Source organism: Dendropsophus ebraccatus, chromosome 9 (assembly GCF_027789765.1).
Source record: "Dendropsophus ebraccatus isolate aDenEbr1 chromosome 9, aDenEbr1.pat, whole genome shotgun sequence".
In the NCBI taxonomy this organism is placed as follows: domain Eukaryota; kingdom Metazoa; phylum Chordata; class Amphibia; order Anura; family Hylidae; genus Dendropsophus; species Dendropsophus ebraccatus.
In genome coordinates this window covers 97,750,175-97,762,754 of record NC_091462.1, presented here as the reverse complement: position 1 = coordinate 97,762,754, position 12,580 = coordinate 97,750,175, and the positions used below count along the sequence as shown (strand labels likewise).

The 12,580-nt window shown below is 43.5% G+C and overlaps 1 protein-coding gene across 11 annotated transcripts in view; it reads right to left on the bottom strand.

The window, feature by feature from the left end:
- The window catches only part of LOC138801300 (ankyrin repeat and fibronectin type-III domain-containing protein 1-like), a 195,318-nt gene that overhangs the window by 42,361 nt on the left and 140,377 nt on the right, over positions 1 to 12,580 (bottom strand). For 10 of the 11 annotated variants that reach the window (XM_069983959.1, XM_069983955.1, XM_069983956.1 and 7 more), the window contains one exon: positions 684 to 885. In XM_069983959.1, the coding sequence (XP_069840060.1) occupies positions 684 to 885 (202 nt within the window). Of the gene's footprint in view, positions 1 to 683; positions 886 to 2,582; positions 2,661 to 12,580 lie in introns of those variants that run through there. The other variant, XM_069983966.1, reaches the window with a different exon arrangement.

The window sequence follows — 12,580 nt, the reverse complement described above, 5'->3', positions numbered from 1 at the left end:
TCACAATATGGTGGTATTGGTCAGGTCTGGTATGGCAGTGTTACCCAGTCACAGTATGGTGGTATTGGTCAGGTCTGGTGTGGCAGTGTTATCCAGTCACAGTATGGGGGTATTGGTCAGGCCTGGTGTGGCGGTGTTATCCAGTCACAGTATGGGGGTATTGGTCAGGCCTGGTGTGGCGGTGTTATCCAGTCACAGTATGGTGGTATTGGTCAGGCCTTGTATGGTGGTAAATGTGACGCCTGGAGCTATTACCTACCAATCTACCAATCCTGTGATGAGAATTCCCTCAGACAATATGCGGACGGCTCTATTCAGTGATTCAATGTGGAAATTTGTTTATGTTTTCAGCAGTTACAAATCATGAAAAACGATTCAGATAATGTTTCTACATGTAGAGAAATGCAAGTGGCCGAAACCATTCTCTCCAGGATGGGGCGTCTTCAGATTTAGTACCTAGGGCAGCAGCAGTTAATACAGCCCTGCTCTCCAGACTGGATAGAATAAACCACTTTCTGCAGGACATACAGCATATAAAAGTACTGGGAGACTTGAAATGTTTAAATAGACGTAAAATACAAATCTCTGGCATCGGTAGGTTTGAAAGAAAAAAAAAAAAAAAAGGTGAACAAGCCCTTTAACTTTATTCTCTGGCAGCGATGGGTCACACACTGTGGACTTACAAGACATGATTTCCGCAGCCTCTCCTTCTCATTCCGTGCTGCCAAGCTGCTCTCATCAAAAGACGTGTAATTGACTCTGAACTTCCCAGACAGGTTTCGGTACAGTCTCTTGGCGGCATTGGGCGATGAGGGCCCTGAAGGCTTCTTGTTCTGTCCCATCTGGAGATCCCTCATCTGCTGCGTCATTTTTGGTGAAGACGACCTAAGTGAGAGAGAGAGAAATATAATGGCATTTAAGACCTGATCCTTTAAGGGTGAACCTTTGCTTTAAATCAGTAGAGCCAAAAGCTGGTCAGTGAAGCCTTAAAGGGAACCTGTGATCAGGAAAATGCTATCTAATCTATCAACATCTTGTTATAGAGCTGAGCACAAAGATTCAATATAACTTATCATTGATTGATATAGCTGATGTTTCCATACTCAGGTTAGTGGGAGCTTCTAGAACTGAGTGACACAGTCCAATGGACTCCTTAGAAAGAACAGGGACTTCTAGCAGTAAGTTACATGTTATACTGAATCTTTTCCCATAAAGATATATATCAATCTGCTCCGCTCCTCTAACTCTATAACATGATGCTGATAGGTTAGATAGCATTCTAAAGGTTCCCTTTAAAGTGTCACTGTCGTTTAAATTTTTTAAAAAAGAAAAATCAATAGTACAGGCGATTTTAAGAAACTTTGTACTTGGGTTTATTAGCCGAAAAATGCATTTTTAGCATGAAAAAGCAGTTTGAAGCTCTCCCCCCGTCTTTTTTGTTCTCTATGGAGAGGGGAGGGGTTGAGGGAGATGAGGCACCAAATCAGGACAACAAAGAGTTAATTTACAGCTACATCACCGGGCTATCTCCTCTGAAGTCAGCACAGACCTCTCTGACCTCTGAATACCGCCTTTCACACAGGCCCCACTGTGTAATCCTTTGTTCTCTGCTCTCTGCTGGTGACTAATCTCCCCCCTCCATAAGTTACATAGGGCCCAACTGATGTAAAAGAGTCGAGATTTCCTGATAATGAGCAGTGGATGAGAGAGAAGGGAGGGGGGGGGGACCTGGGAAAAGGCTTTTTGAATGCAGATAATGACATATTTGTCTAATAAACCCAATTACAAAGTTTCTTAAAATCGCCTGTACTATTGATGTCTGAAAAAAAACACAAAAAAAACCCAACAGTGACACTTTAAAGCCTGCACAAAAGGTAAGGTCAAAGGTAAGTGATAGAGATGAGCATGCTCGGGCTCATCCCAGCCTGAACGCTTTGCATTTGATTACCGGTGGCTGAAGTAGTTGGATACAGCCTATGGCCTATGACTAAATCTATCTATTCCAGGAAGCCTTAGGGCTGCATCCAATTTTTTCAGCCACTGGTAGTCAAAATCAGAGCGTTTGGGTTTGGACAAGCCTGAGCATGCTTGAAGGTTGCTCATCTGTAAGAACTGACCCCCCCACTGATCGTCAGAATTAAAGGGTTACAAGTGATTCTTCAAAGTTTCCCAATTACTGCATTGGAGCTATAATATGTACAGTATGTACATGACATGGCACAGACCATTTTAACATCATCTTGTGATACCTGATAAAGGTCCTAATCTGACATCCTAACAGAAAGCAAAAATTATTAACCCTTTAAGGCTTTCATTAACGACAGGCCCAATTAGGCTTGTTTTTTCCCCCTGATGACATAGGCGAACCCCTCATTTTTAGTCTTGGAGACATCTATTATCTATAAAAGGATCCTGTATATCCCTGTCTATAGATCTGTCTTTTCTGCCTGGCTTCTGTGTATGAGCACAAGCCCTGCACTAAAGTCCGTGCATAGAGAGCTGCCCTCTGGGTACAGTATGATGATGAACTACAAGCTACAAGAGAGCCGCCCATGCGTCAGCCTTTTTGCCATCATTTATACCTGAATCCGTGCGGCTTAGCTTTAATCTTTGTATAATAGGAGCGGTGTCTGGAGAGCGGCCTTCCATAGCGTTTGTGTCGCCGACCTGAGACAGATGTATACAAAGTAAGGAAATTCTTTCTTCATGTGGCGCGGGGAGATGACCTCATGAAGACATTTATTACACGGCAGTGTCACAACACCTCTTATTCTCCCTGGACGTGTTATGGTAAGGCTGGCACCCCCTAATCTGAGACCCCTGGGATGTGATTTACAGTAGCAGAGGGGATAACAGGTTTTTTTTCATTTGTTAGACTAGGTGCGGAGCGCTCTGTCAGACTGTCTCGCTCGGATAAGACTCTGGAGGAGAGGGGGGGGGGGTGTTATAACTCAAACATATCCCAATAAGAACTTGTGTCCCCCTGCAAGAATGTGTTCTGGAGACGGTGCCACTTCAAACCATTTAAATACGGCACTGGTGGAGACGTGTGAGAATTCCACCGACTGTCTCCATGGAAAACGGGCCTATAATGTGGCGGCCTAGGGGGACTGCCGCTGAGGAGCCATCACCCCGGTGGCACTATATAAAGCACCCAATAATGCAGGTTTACATCGACTCTGCTAATTGTAGAAGCCATACCCAGTCTGGGGAACAGGTGGCCAATAATCTGACTAATTGCTGTATATTTTCGGGCTCAGATTGCCTTTCTATGCAGTAGAGATAATTCTCCCTCTCAGACATTGGCTGCTGTCTTCTTCTATAGCCTGGCTATTCCCTACACCCCTCCCTTCTCTTCCCTCGTGCCCGCTACAAGTTCAGGCTAAATATGGCTACTTTCATTCTCCAGGGTGAAACTTGAACCCCGGCACCAGGCTGACTGGAATTGGCCCGGGTCGGGGTGACGAGGACCACACATTCCCAGTGTATGCACTCCCCTGGCCCGGCCCGTAGCACTGTGGGCCCGTAGCACTGCTTTCCATCACATAGGAGTATATATATATATATATATATATATATATATATATATATTATATTATATATGGTTTTGTATCCAGTGCATGATCCAGGGCCTAGCAGCACATAGCAGATAATGGTCATCAATACACAGCCCCATACCACTAGGAGACAGGTAGCACTGCTCACTGGATTTATAACTATAACTAAAACTTTAGCACTGTACAATAAAAATGTACTATAGGATTCAGTTTAGTTTTTTTTTTTTTTTGCAATTTTCAAGCTCTCCGCTTGCTGTCAGTGAATAGAAACATTCAGTATCAGCCAATCAAAACACAAATCCCCTTTCATCCTGTCTGACGCATTTCTATGGCACAGGTTCCCCTGAACATGAACATTCAGCCCAACCAAGCATAGAGGTGTTTTGAACTGAGAGGATGGGGAAGCCATTGGCAGATTCTTCTGGTGATGGCTTATCCGTCCAAGAACTAAAGGGTCCAACATGCCCGAATCTTCTCTGGCTTACCATCTGCTGTCAGGAGAGAGTCGGAGGACCCTATACTGTAGACATTAGATCAGCAGCAATCCCCTCCAAAACTCTAGTGCCCTAGACCACCAGGCATGCTTGCATTTATCTCTACTGCCCTAGACCACCAGGGATACTTACATTATTCTTCTACTACCCTAGACCATCAGGGATACTTACATTATTCATCTACTACCCTAGATAACCAGGGATACTTACATTATTCCTCTATTACCCTAGACCACCAGGGATACTTACATTATTCCTCTACTACCCTAGGCCATCAGGGATACTACCCTAGACCACCAGGGATACTTACATTATTCTTCTACTACCCTAGACCATCAGGGATACTTACATTATTCATCTACTACCCTAGGCCATCAGGGATACTACCCTAGACCACCAGGGATACTTACATTATTCTTCTACTACCCTAGACCACCAGGGATACTTACATTATTCCTCTACTACCCTAGACCACCAGGGATACTTACATTATTCATCTACTACCCTAGATAACCAGGGATACTTACATTATTCCTCTATTACCCTAGACCATCAGGGATACTAGAGGGATAATAGGGGTAGTAGAGGGATAATGTAAGTATCCCTAGTGGTCTAGGATAGTAGAGCAGTTCTCTGCCCTAGACTACCAGGAGAGCTTACATTAATGCTCTACTGCCCTAGGCCACCAGGGTTGCTCACATTATTAATCTACTGTTCTAGACCACCAGGATTGTATATATCATCCCTCAAGTGCCCTAGACCATCAGAGGTGCTTACATTAACCTTCTACAGCCCTAGACAACCAGGGATGCTTACATTAACCCCTTCCCTGTCCTAGATCACCAGGCATCATTGAAGTCCCTAGGCCCCAAGAATATTAGATAGAGTCCATGTCCCACATGGTACATTGTTATAGTAACATGGACTACAGAGCCCCTTAAAATGTGCGAGGACAAATCTGGGCTAGGATCCATCTGAAAATAATAAGCGGCAAGTAATTATTTCCCAAAATATAGAATTTTTAGAGACAGTTTAGGAAGCAGAAGAGAAGATCTCAGCTCTTGGGGTAGTGATGGGATGAAGGCGCTGGTATAGGTGTTTCTATGGTGATGGGAGCTGCCGGAGCAGCTGATTTTCAAATGAGGAGGCTGCTGGGGGCATACATGGAAGAACGTTAGGGGGGCCGCAGGCTGACCCATATGAAATGGTAAATATCCCTCATTAGCATCTTCTCTCCTATCTGCCTCAAGGACGGAAAACCTATTTAGGGGAAGAGAATATGATGACAAATATAGGTTCTCTCTGATAGTGTAGTAATCCTTCACTTTAACTCCTTTTAAGCCAATAGTTTGTGGTGCATGATGAGAATACAAGGGACCATACACCAGGACTCTGGGGATCATACAAAAGTCTAATATTAACATAAATGTACTGTAGTTTTGGGATCACTTGTCATCCATTCACGCAAATCTCCATTTATTTTGGCTAATTAGTCATGTGGTTGACAACTCTATTTAATACATAGATAGTTGCCAATCAATGATTAGGACCGCCCACTTGACTACTTAGCCCAGAATGAGCAGTCATCCTAAAACTTTACCCACTAAACTATATATATATATATATATATATATATTATATAATAATACTTTATATTCATCTGCTTGTCTCTCCTTCTCTATAACATGATGCCTGCAGATTGGACTGGATTTCTAAATTCCATCTTTAAAATAATTTTCACTAAATATACAGTAAGGGTACGTGCACACTACGGAATTTCCGCAGAGACTTCAAGTGGATTCCGCCAGGCGGGCTCCGCTTGAAGTTCCACCTGTTCCATAGACTCAATGATATTTGCTGGCGAATTTTCACTTTGTGATCACCACAGTTAGCACATGCTGGTGCTCTAAATCTTAAAGGGGTTTTCCAGGACTAGAGAAAACATAACAGCTTTGTTCCAGAAACAGCACCACTCTTAGGCTCAGTTTGGGTGTCAGTTTTGCAACTCAGTTCCACTGGTGTAAATAAAGCCAGTTGTAATACCACATTCAACCTGAAGACAGGGGTGGCGCTGCTGTTGGATGTTTTTTCTGCTATTTTTTAAATCCTGGATAACCCCTTTAAATAATTTTCACGGAAGACTTGACGGAGGCGATACATAAGGGTAATGTTTATATTTTTGTAAGTATTGTAGCTGTGTCAGATGCTTCCCCGGTCTGTCCCACATGTCCCTAATCATCAGTCAGGTCAGACTATGAGGCAGCTTGTACCGCAGCGACACAATCTGTTCCTTCGCTGCCGACCACTCAGGCAACACATTTCTACTGATAATCTTTGCTGCTATTCCAAGACGTAGGATGGACAGCCTGCTGAAATTTATGTATGAAGACAAGATTTATCACCGACAAGTAAGACAAATATTGACACTGGACACAACAATGGAGGAGCACAACTAGAATTCTTGGGGGGCCCCTACAGTCAGAACTGGGCCCCAAACAGCACTAACTGTAAACACCACTATAGTAATACAAAGAGCTGCAATAAAGTAGGGACATAAAAAAAAGACAAATCACTTAGAAGGGGGTATACAGCTGATATACTCCATGTATCATTACAAAACAAACATCCTACTAGTTTTTGCATGTTATAAAGGACACAGAATCGTCTGATGCAGAGTCAGGTCTGGGATTGAGGGCATGTCCATGCTGCATATCTGATAGAACTGTAACTACTATGCAAACCGTGTCCACTATAAGGCTATGTTCACACTACGTAAAACAACGGCCGTACTTTATGCTCCTGTGAACATTGCCCCTTGTTCTATGGGATCCCGGCCGGAGCGTATACACATCGTACACGCTCCGGACGGGATCCCATGCAGACCTGCAAATAACTGACATGTCAGTTTTCTGCGGCCGCAATTTAATGAATTGCGGCCGCAGAAAAACCTGCCAGTTCACACAATGAAGCGAGCGGCCGGAGCCGCTCGCTTCATTGTGTGCTATGTGAAGTTCTGATGCAGGCGCGCGCTGATGCGCCCGCATCAGAACACTGCGGCCGGAAAGATTATCTGGCTGGGATGATCTGGGCAGAGACTGGCCGTTCCGTGACCCGGCTGGGTCACGGAATGGCCGGTCTCTTTACGTTGTGTGAACAAAGCCTAAATGTGCAATGGTGTCCAAGTGTGCTCGAAATGGAAAGCCACAAAATAGTGATATTGTTTCTTCATATGGTGGGTTTAGAACAGGGATGGGGAACCTTTGGCCCTCCAGCTGTTGCAAAACTACAACTCCCATCATGCCAGGACAGCCAAAGCTTTAGCTTTGGCAGTCAAGGCACGATGGGAATTGTAGCTTTGCAACAGGTGGAGGGCCAAAGGATCCCTATCCCTGGTTTCGAAAGTTGAAATATATTCTGTGATGCCAAGACTAACATAAAAACAACGTTAGGGGATTCACTGTTCCAAATGGCAATGGTCTCCCAGCTATTCCCTCCTCTCCTGTCTGTTTGAGGCAGTTTCTATACGACTGGAAGCCTGATTCCAGAGCAATAGACCAGGCAATCTGGACTGATTCATTAGTCTGTAAAAGATCCAGATCCTGTGCAGCTGTGCTGTGAATTATAGCATATATAAGGCCTAGGTTTTCCAAAGGTTTCTAGTATCTCTCAAGTTCCATGTTCTTGTCCTTGTTTCTAGTTCTTTTGTAGGAAAAGTGTGCTCTGGTCTGCTTTGTTTCCTTGGAGGATCACAGGGATAGTGAAGGGACAGTCAGGTTTAGTTGTCTGGTGTTAGTTTAGGGAAAGATCCAGAGAAAGGTTAGAAATCATCGGATAGGGCCCATTCCTGTATTTGTTTTGTCATGGTTCATTCCTATCTATCGCCATCATTTTTCATTTATGCCATCATCACTCCCTTCAACTCCTGCTATTTATTGGCGAGTCGCTGTTTTTCTTACCTGTCAGTATAGATATGTTCTACTATGCTTTTGCTTGTGGCTAAAGATGAGCAAACAATTGGCATTTGACACCTGCTGCCTGGAGAAGATGGATACAGCCTGAAGACTGCCTGGAAAACCCTACAGGCCCTATTCCACTGAACTTTTTCGAACGATTATCTTTCATAAAATCGTTCAAACGACCGCTCGTTAACGATATTCGTTCTGTGGAATAGCTGTAAACAAGCGAACGACAACAGCGAAATCGTCGTTGAGTCGTTCACTATTTTTTTTCAACATGTCGAAAAAAAAGTTGTTGGTCTTTCAACAATAATTCGCTAATCTTTTCGTTGAATAAAAAATCTTTCAGTCGTTCTTGAAATGTCTACCTACATTTCCCCACGTTTTAAACGACCATGTAACGATTTAACAACCGCAAATAAATCGTTACACTACAGATATCGTTCACGTTCCCACACGTATTATGTGTTATCGTTCGCTTAAAAAAATCGTTAAGTGCTCGTTAACGAGTGGTCGTTGGAGCAAGTCTATGAACGATAATCGTTCCGTGAAATAGGGCTATAATATACAGCCTATGGCTGCATCCATCTTCTCCAGACAGCAGGAGTCAAATGCAGATAGTTCAGGAGCTTACGAACCTGAACTTACGGTAAGGGTGCATTCACACGTTTTCTCGCTGCGGATCCCTGCCCAGTACATTCTATAGGCAGACAAACTCGCAGCGGGATAGATACTAATGCTTCTAGTGTTCCCCTTTAGAAAAAATAAAATAAAAAAGTATGTCCCCCCCGGACCATCAGAGCCTTGGATAGAGCATTCCTCCAGTGTGTCCTATGCTCTAAGGTCTTTCTATACAAAGCCGCTTTTCCATTCTGCAGTCATTAGCAATGCGGTAAAAATAACTATATACACTATTCCTGTAGATGAAGGATAATCAGCCGCAATATTAAACCCCTCACAGCCCAAATATGTGCCCCCTAAAAGCTCCTAATATTAACTAGACATCAGCCAATCATACCATAGATTATCTTGCTACATTCCCAGAATGCCATTCTCCGCTAGGTCCCTACCTACAGCAGGCAAATGTTTACCTTGTCTATGGCTGGAGCCAGTCTGGATATAATATACAATCGGCTTTATCCTGTCTGTATTTAGCGGAATGTCATACAAAGGGTATATAGACGAAAAGAGAAGGGGGGTTATACGAGAAAACACAGGGCGACACAAGCAGAAGAGGCAATGCTTCAGAGCGGGACATGCTGGGAGTTGTAGTCCCACAACCAGAGCAGCTTTAGGCTATGTTGTATATGCTGGAGCCATTCCTCTATTATTCGTCTTTATACACAGTTGTTTACAGGCTCTCCCATTCATCACTGCGGAGTGTGTGGTCACTTGTCGTTGTGCAATGGCGAGGGTGGTACTATGGAGAGTAAGTTTACGTATGACCAGGGAACGGGCCTCTGGGCTGTTTTCCACAGAACGGAGAAAACCCGACGTTCTAGGCAATGTATTAGCATGAAAAATTACATGGTTTATGACATGCAGCCAAGAAGACAGGCTGTGAGCGCCCCCTACTGCTCTGCAGTTATATTTAGTGAAGGGATGATGCTACTGAGTATATATAATAGACCTTGCCATTGTAATTTGCGTCTTTCAGTGTGTATGTCCTATATGTCAATGGAAACAAAGCATTGGGGCAGTTCTTGTAGGTCAGGGGGGTCAAACTTGTGGCCCTCTAGTTGTTGCAAAACTACAATTTCTGTCAGGCTGGGACAGCTGAGGGCAAAGCTTTGGCTGTCCAGGCATGATGGGAATTGTAATTCTGCAACAGCTGGAGGGCTGAAGTTTGACAGCCGTGTTGTAGAACGTCTCTCATTGCTTCTACAGAAGGTGAGAAATGTCATGTAATGTGTGGTACTCGTGTGTACGGGTGTAGTGTGATCACCGGGGTCTGCTCTATGTAAGCGTCCGATTACACTGAGAGATTTTTAACTTTTAACGATAAACAATGGCAAATGAGATTGTTTAGCATTAGCCTGAAATCGTTCACCATATTACACAGAACCATAGTCATTAGTTACGATCATTACTACAATCGTTATTACGATCGTTGCTATAATAGTTTATTCCTTCTGATCCCAGCAAAACAATGGACAATGTGCTATTACACTGAACGATTAGTGAAAAAACGCGGAACTTGAGGGAACAAATGTGGAATTACAGCGAACGATTAACAATGATTTTAGGGTCAGATCTAAATCAACAATCAACGTGCAATTACACTGAACGATTATGGTTAAAATTAGAATAATATAATGATTTTTCACACGATAATTGTCCCATGTAATAGGGCCCTAAGTGTCTCTGATTTTATATAGAAAAGCAGCCAAAGGCAGTCCGGGCATGATGGAAATTGTAGTTTTGCAACAGGTTGGACATCTGTGTTATAAAGGCGTTACATCATCTCTATTTTACAGAAGCAATGATCACAGACACGGCTGTTTTAACACATAAGTGAACCTAGTGCAAAATGTCACCTTCCTGAACATTTCATATGAGCAATGCAGATTGCTCAACACGTAGACCATGGATTGCTCCATGCATGATTATTACACTAAATAATTTATACCAGGGGCATCAAACTGTGGCAAAACTACAATTTCCAGCTTTGGCTGTCCAGGCATGATGGGAATTGTAGTTTTGCAACAGCCGGAGGGCCTGAGTTTGACACCTGTGATCTGACAACCAATGGCAGCTTACCTCCTCATCCCTAGGGGGCAGATGAGAATCCCTACTGATCGTACTGGCAGTGCTAGGGGCATTCATTGGGGGGTGTTATATAGGCAGGAATACACTAGACCAGTGTTACCCAATCTGGAGTTTTCCACCTGTTGCAAAACTACAATTTCAATGATGCCCTGACCACCTTCAGCTCAGTATACCCCAGTGGTTCTGGGCTGATAGCTCATGACAAGGGGCAAGAAGTGGTCACATTAAAGGGCTTTTCTTCGGGGACTTTCTATCCTCAGTACAGACAGTCAATATGTGACGCCTCCCATCAGCTGCTTAGTAGCGTCTCTGCATCCAGGCGTACACAGTGAACAGAGCTGGAAGCCTTGGCCATGTTCATTGTGTAGTGGCCATGCTCATCCTCCTCAACATCTGATTGGTGGGGCCTGACACTCGGCACCCCTGCTGATCAGCTGTGTCTGGATATACACAGTGAACAGAGCTGGCTATGTACTATGTACACATGTGGGCGCACAGCTGACTGACAGGCATGCAAGTATCAGGCACCTGGCATCCCTGCATATCAGCTGCCTATCCTGAGGACAGCTTGTCAATCTCTACCTCCTAGAAACCCCCTTTAACTGCCCCAAACGTTGGGTCATGTGATGTTCTGCAGGTGGCCCATTGCAGCTGCACCATTTGCCCAAAGGTTATAGCTGTCCTGCTCCCATAGACACTATACAATAGCACATGAGTGTATGATATGGACCTATGACAATGATCAGGTATCTCCGGGAAGAGAGAGTCCATTGCTTGCTATATATGGTCCATGCTACTCTAATAGAGAGAGCCCATTGCTTGCTGTATATGGTGCATGTTACTTTAATAGAGAGAGTCCATTGCTTGCTATATATGGTCCATGTTACTCTAATAGAGAGAGCCCATTGCTTGCTATATATGGTCCATGTTACTCTAATAGAGAAAGCCCATTGCTTGCTATATATGGTCCATGTTACTCTAATAGAGAGAGCCTATTGCTTGCTATATATGGTCCATGTTACTCTAATAGAGAGAGTCCATTGCTTGCTATATATGGTCCATGTTACTCTAATAGAGAGAGCCCATTGCTTGCTATATATGGTCCATGTTACTCTAATAGAGAGAGCCCATTGCTTGCTATATATGGTCCATGTTACTCTAATAGAGAGAGCCCATTGCTTGCTATATATGGTCCATGTTACTCTTATAGAGAGAGTCCATTGCTTGCTATATATGGTCCATGTTACTCTAATAGAGAGCCCATTGCTTGCTATATATGGTCCATGTTACTCTAATAGAGAGAGTCCATTGCTTGCTATATATGGTGCATGTTACTCTAATAGAGAGCCCATTGCTTGCTATATATGGTCCATGTTACTCTAATAGAGAGAGCCTATTGCTTGCTATATATGGTCCATGTTACTCTAATAGAGAGCCCATTGCTTGCTATATATGGTCCATGTTACTCTAATAGAGAGAGCCCATTGCTTGCTATATATGGTGCATGTTACTCTAATAGAGAGCCCATTGCTTGCTATATATGGTCCATGTTACTTTAATAGAGAGAGTCCATTGCTTGCTATATATGGTCCATGTTACTCTAATAGAGAGAGTCCATTGCTTGCTATATATGGTCCATGTTACTCTAATAGAGAGAGCCCATTGCTTGCTATATATGGTGCATGTTACTTTAATAGAGAGAGTCCATTGCTTGCTATATATGGTCCATGTTACTCTAATAGAGAGAGCCCATTGCTTGCTATATATGGTCCATGTTACTCTAATAGAGAGAGCCTATTGCTTG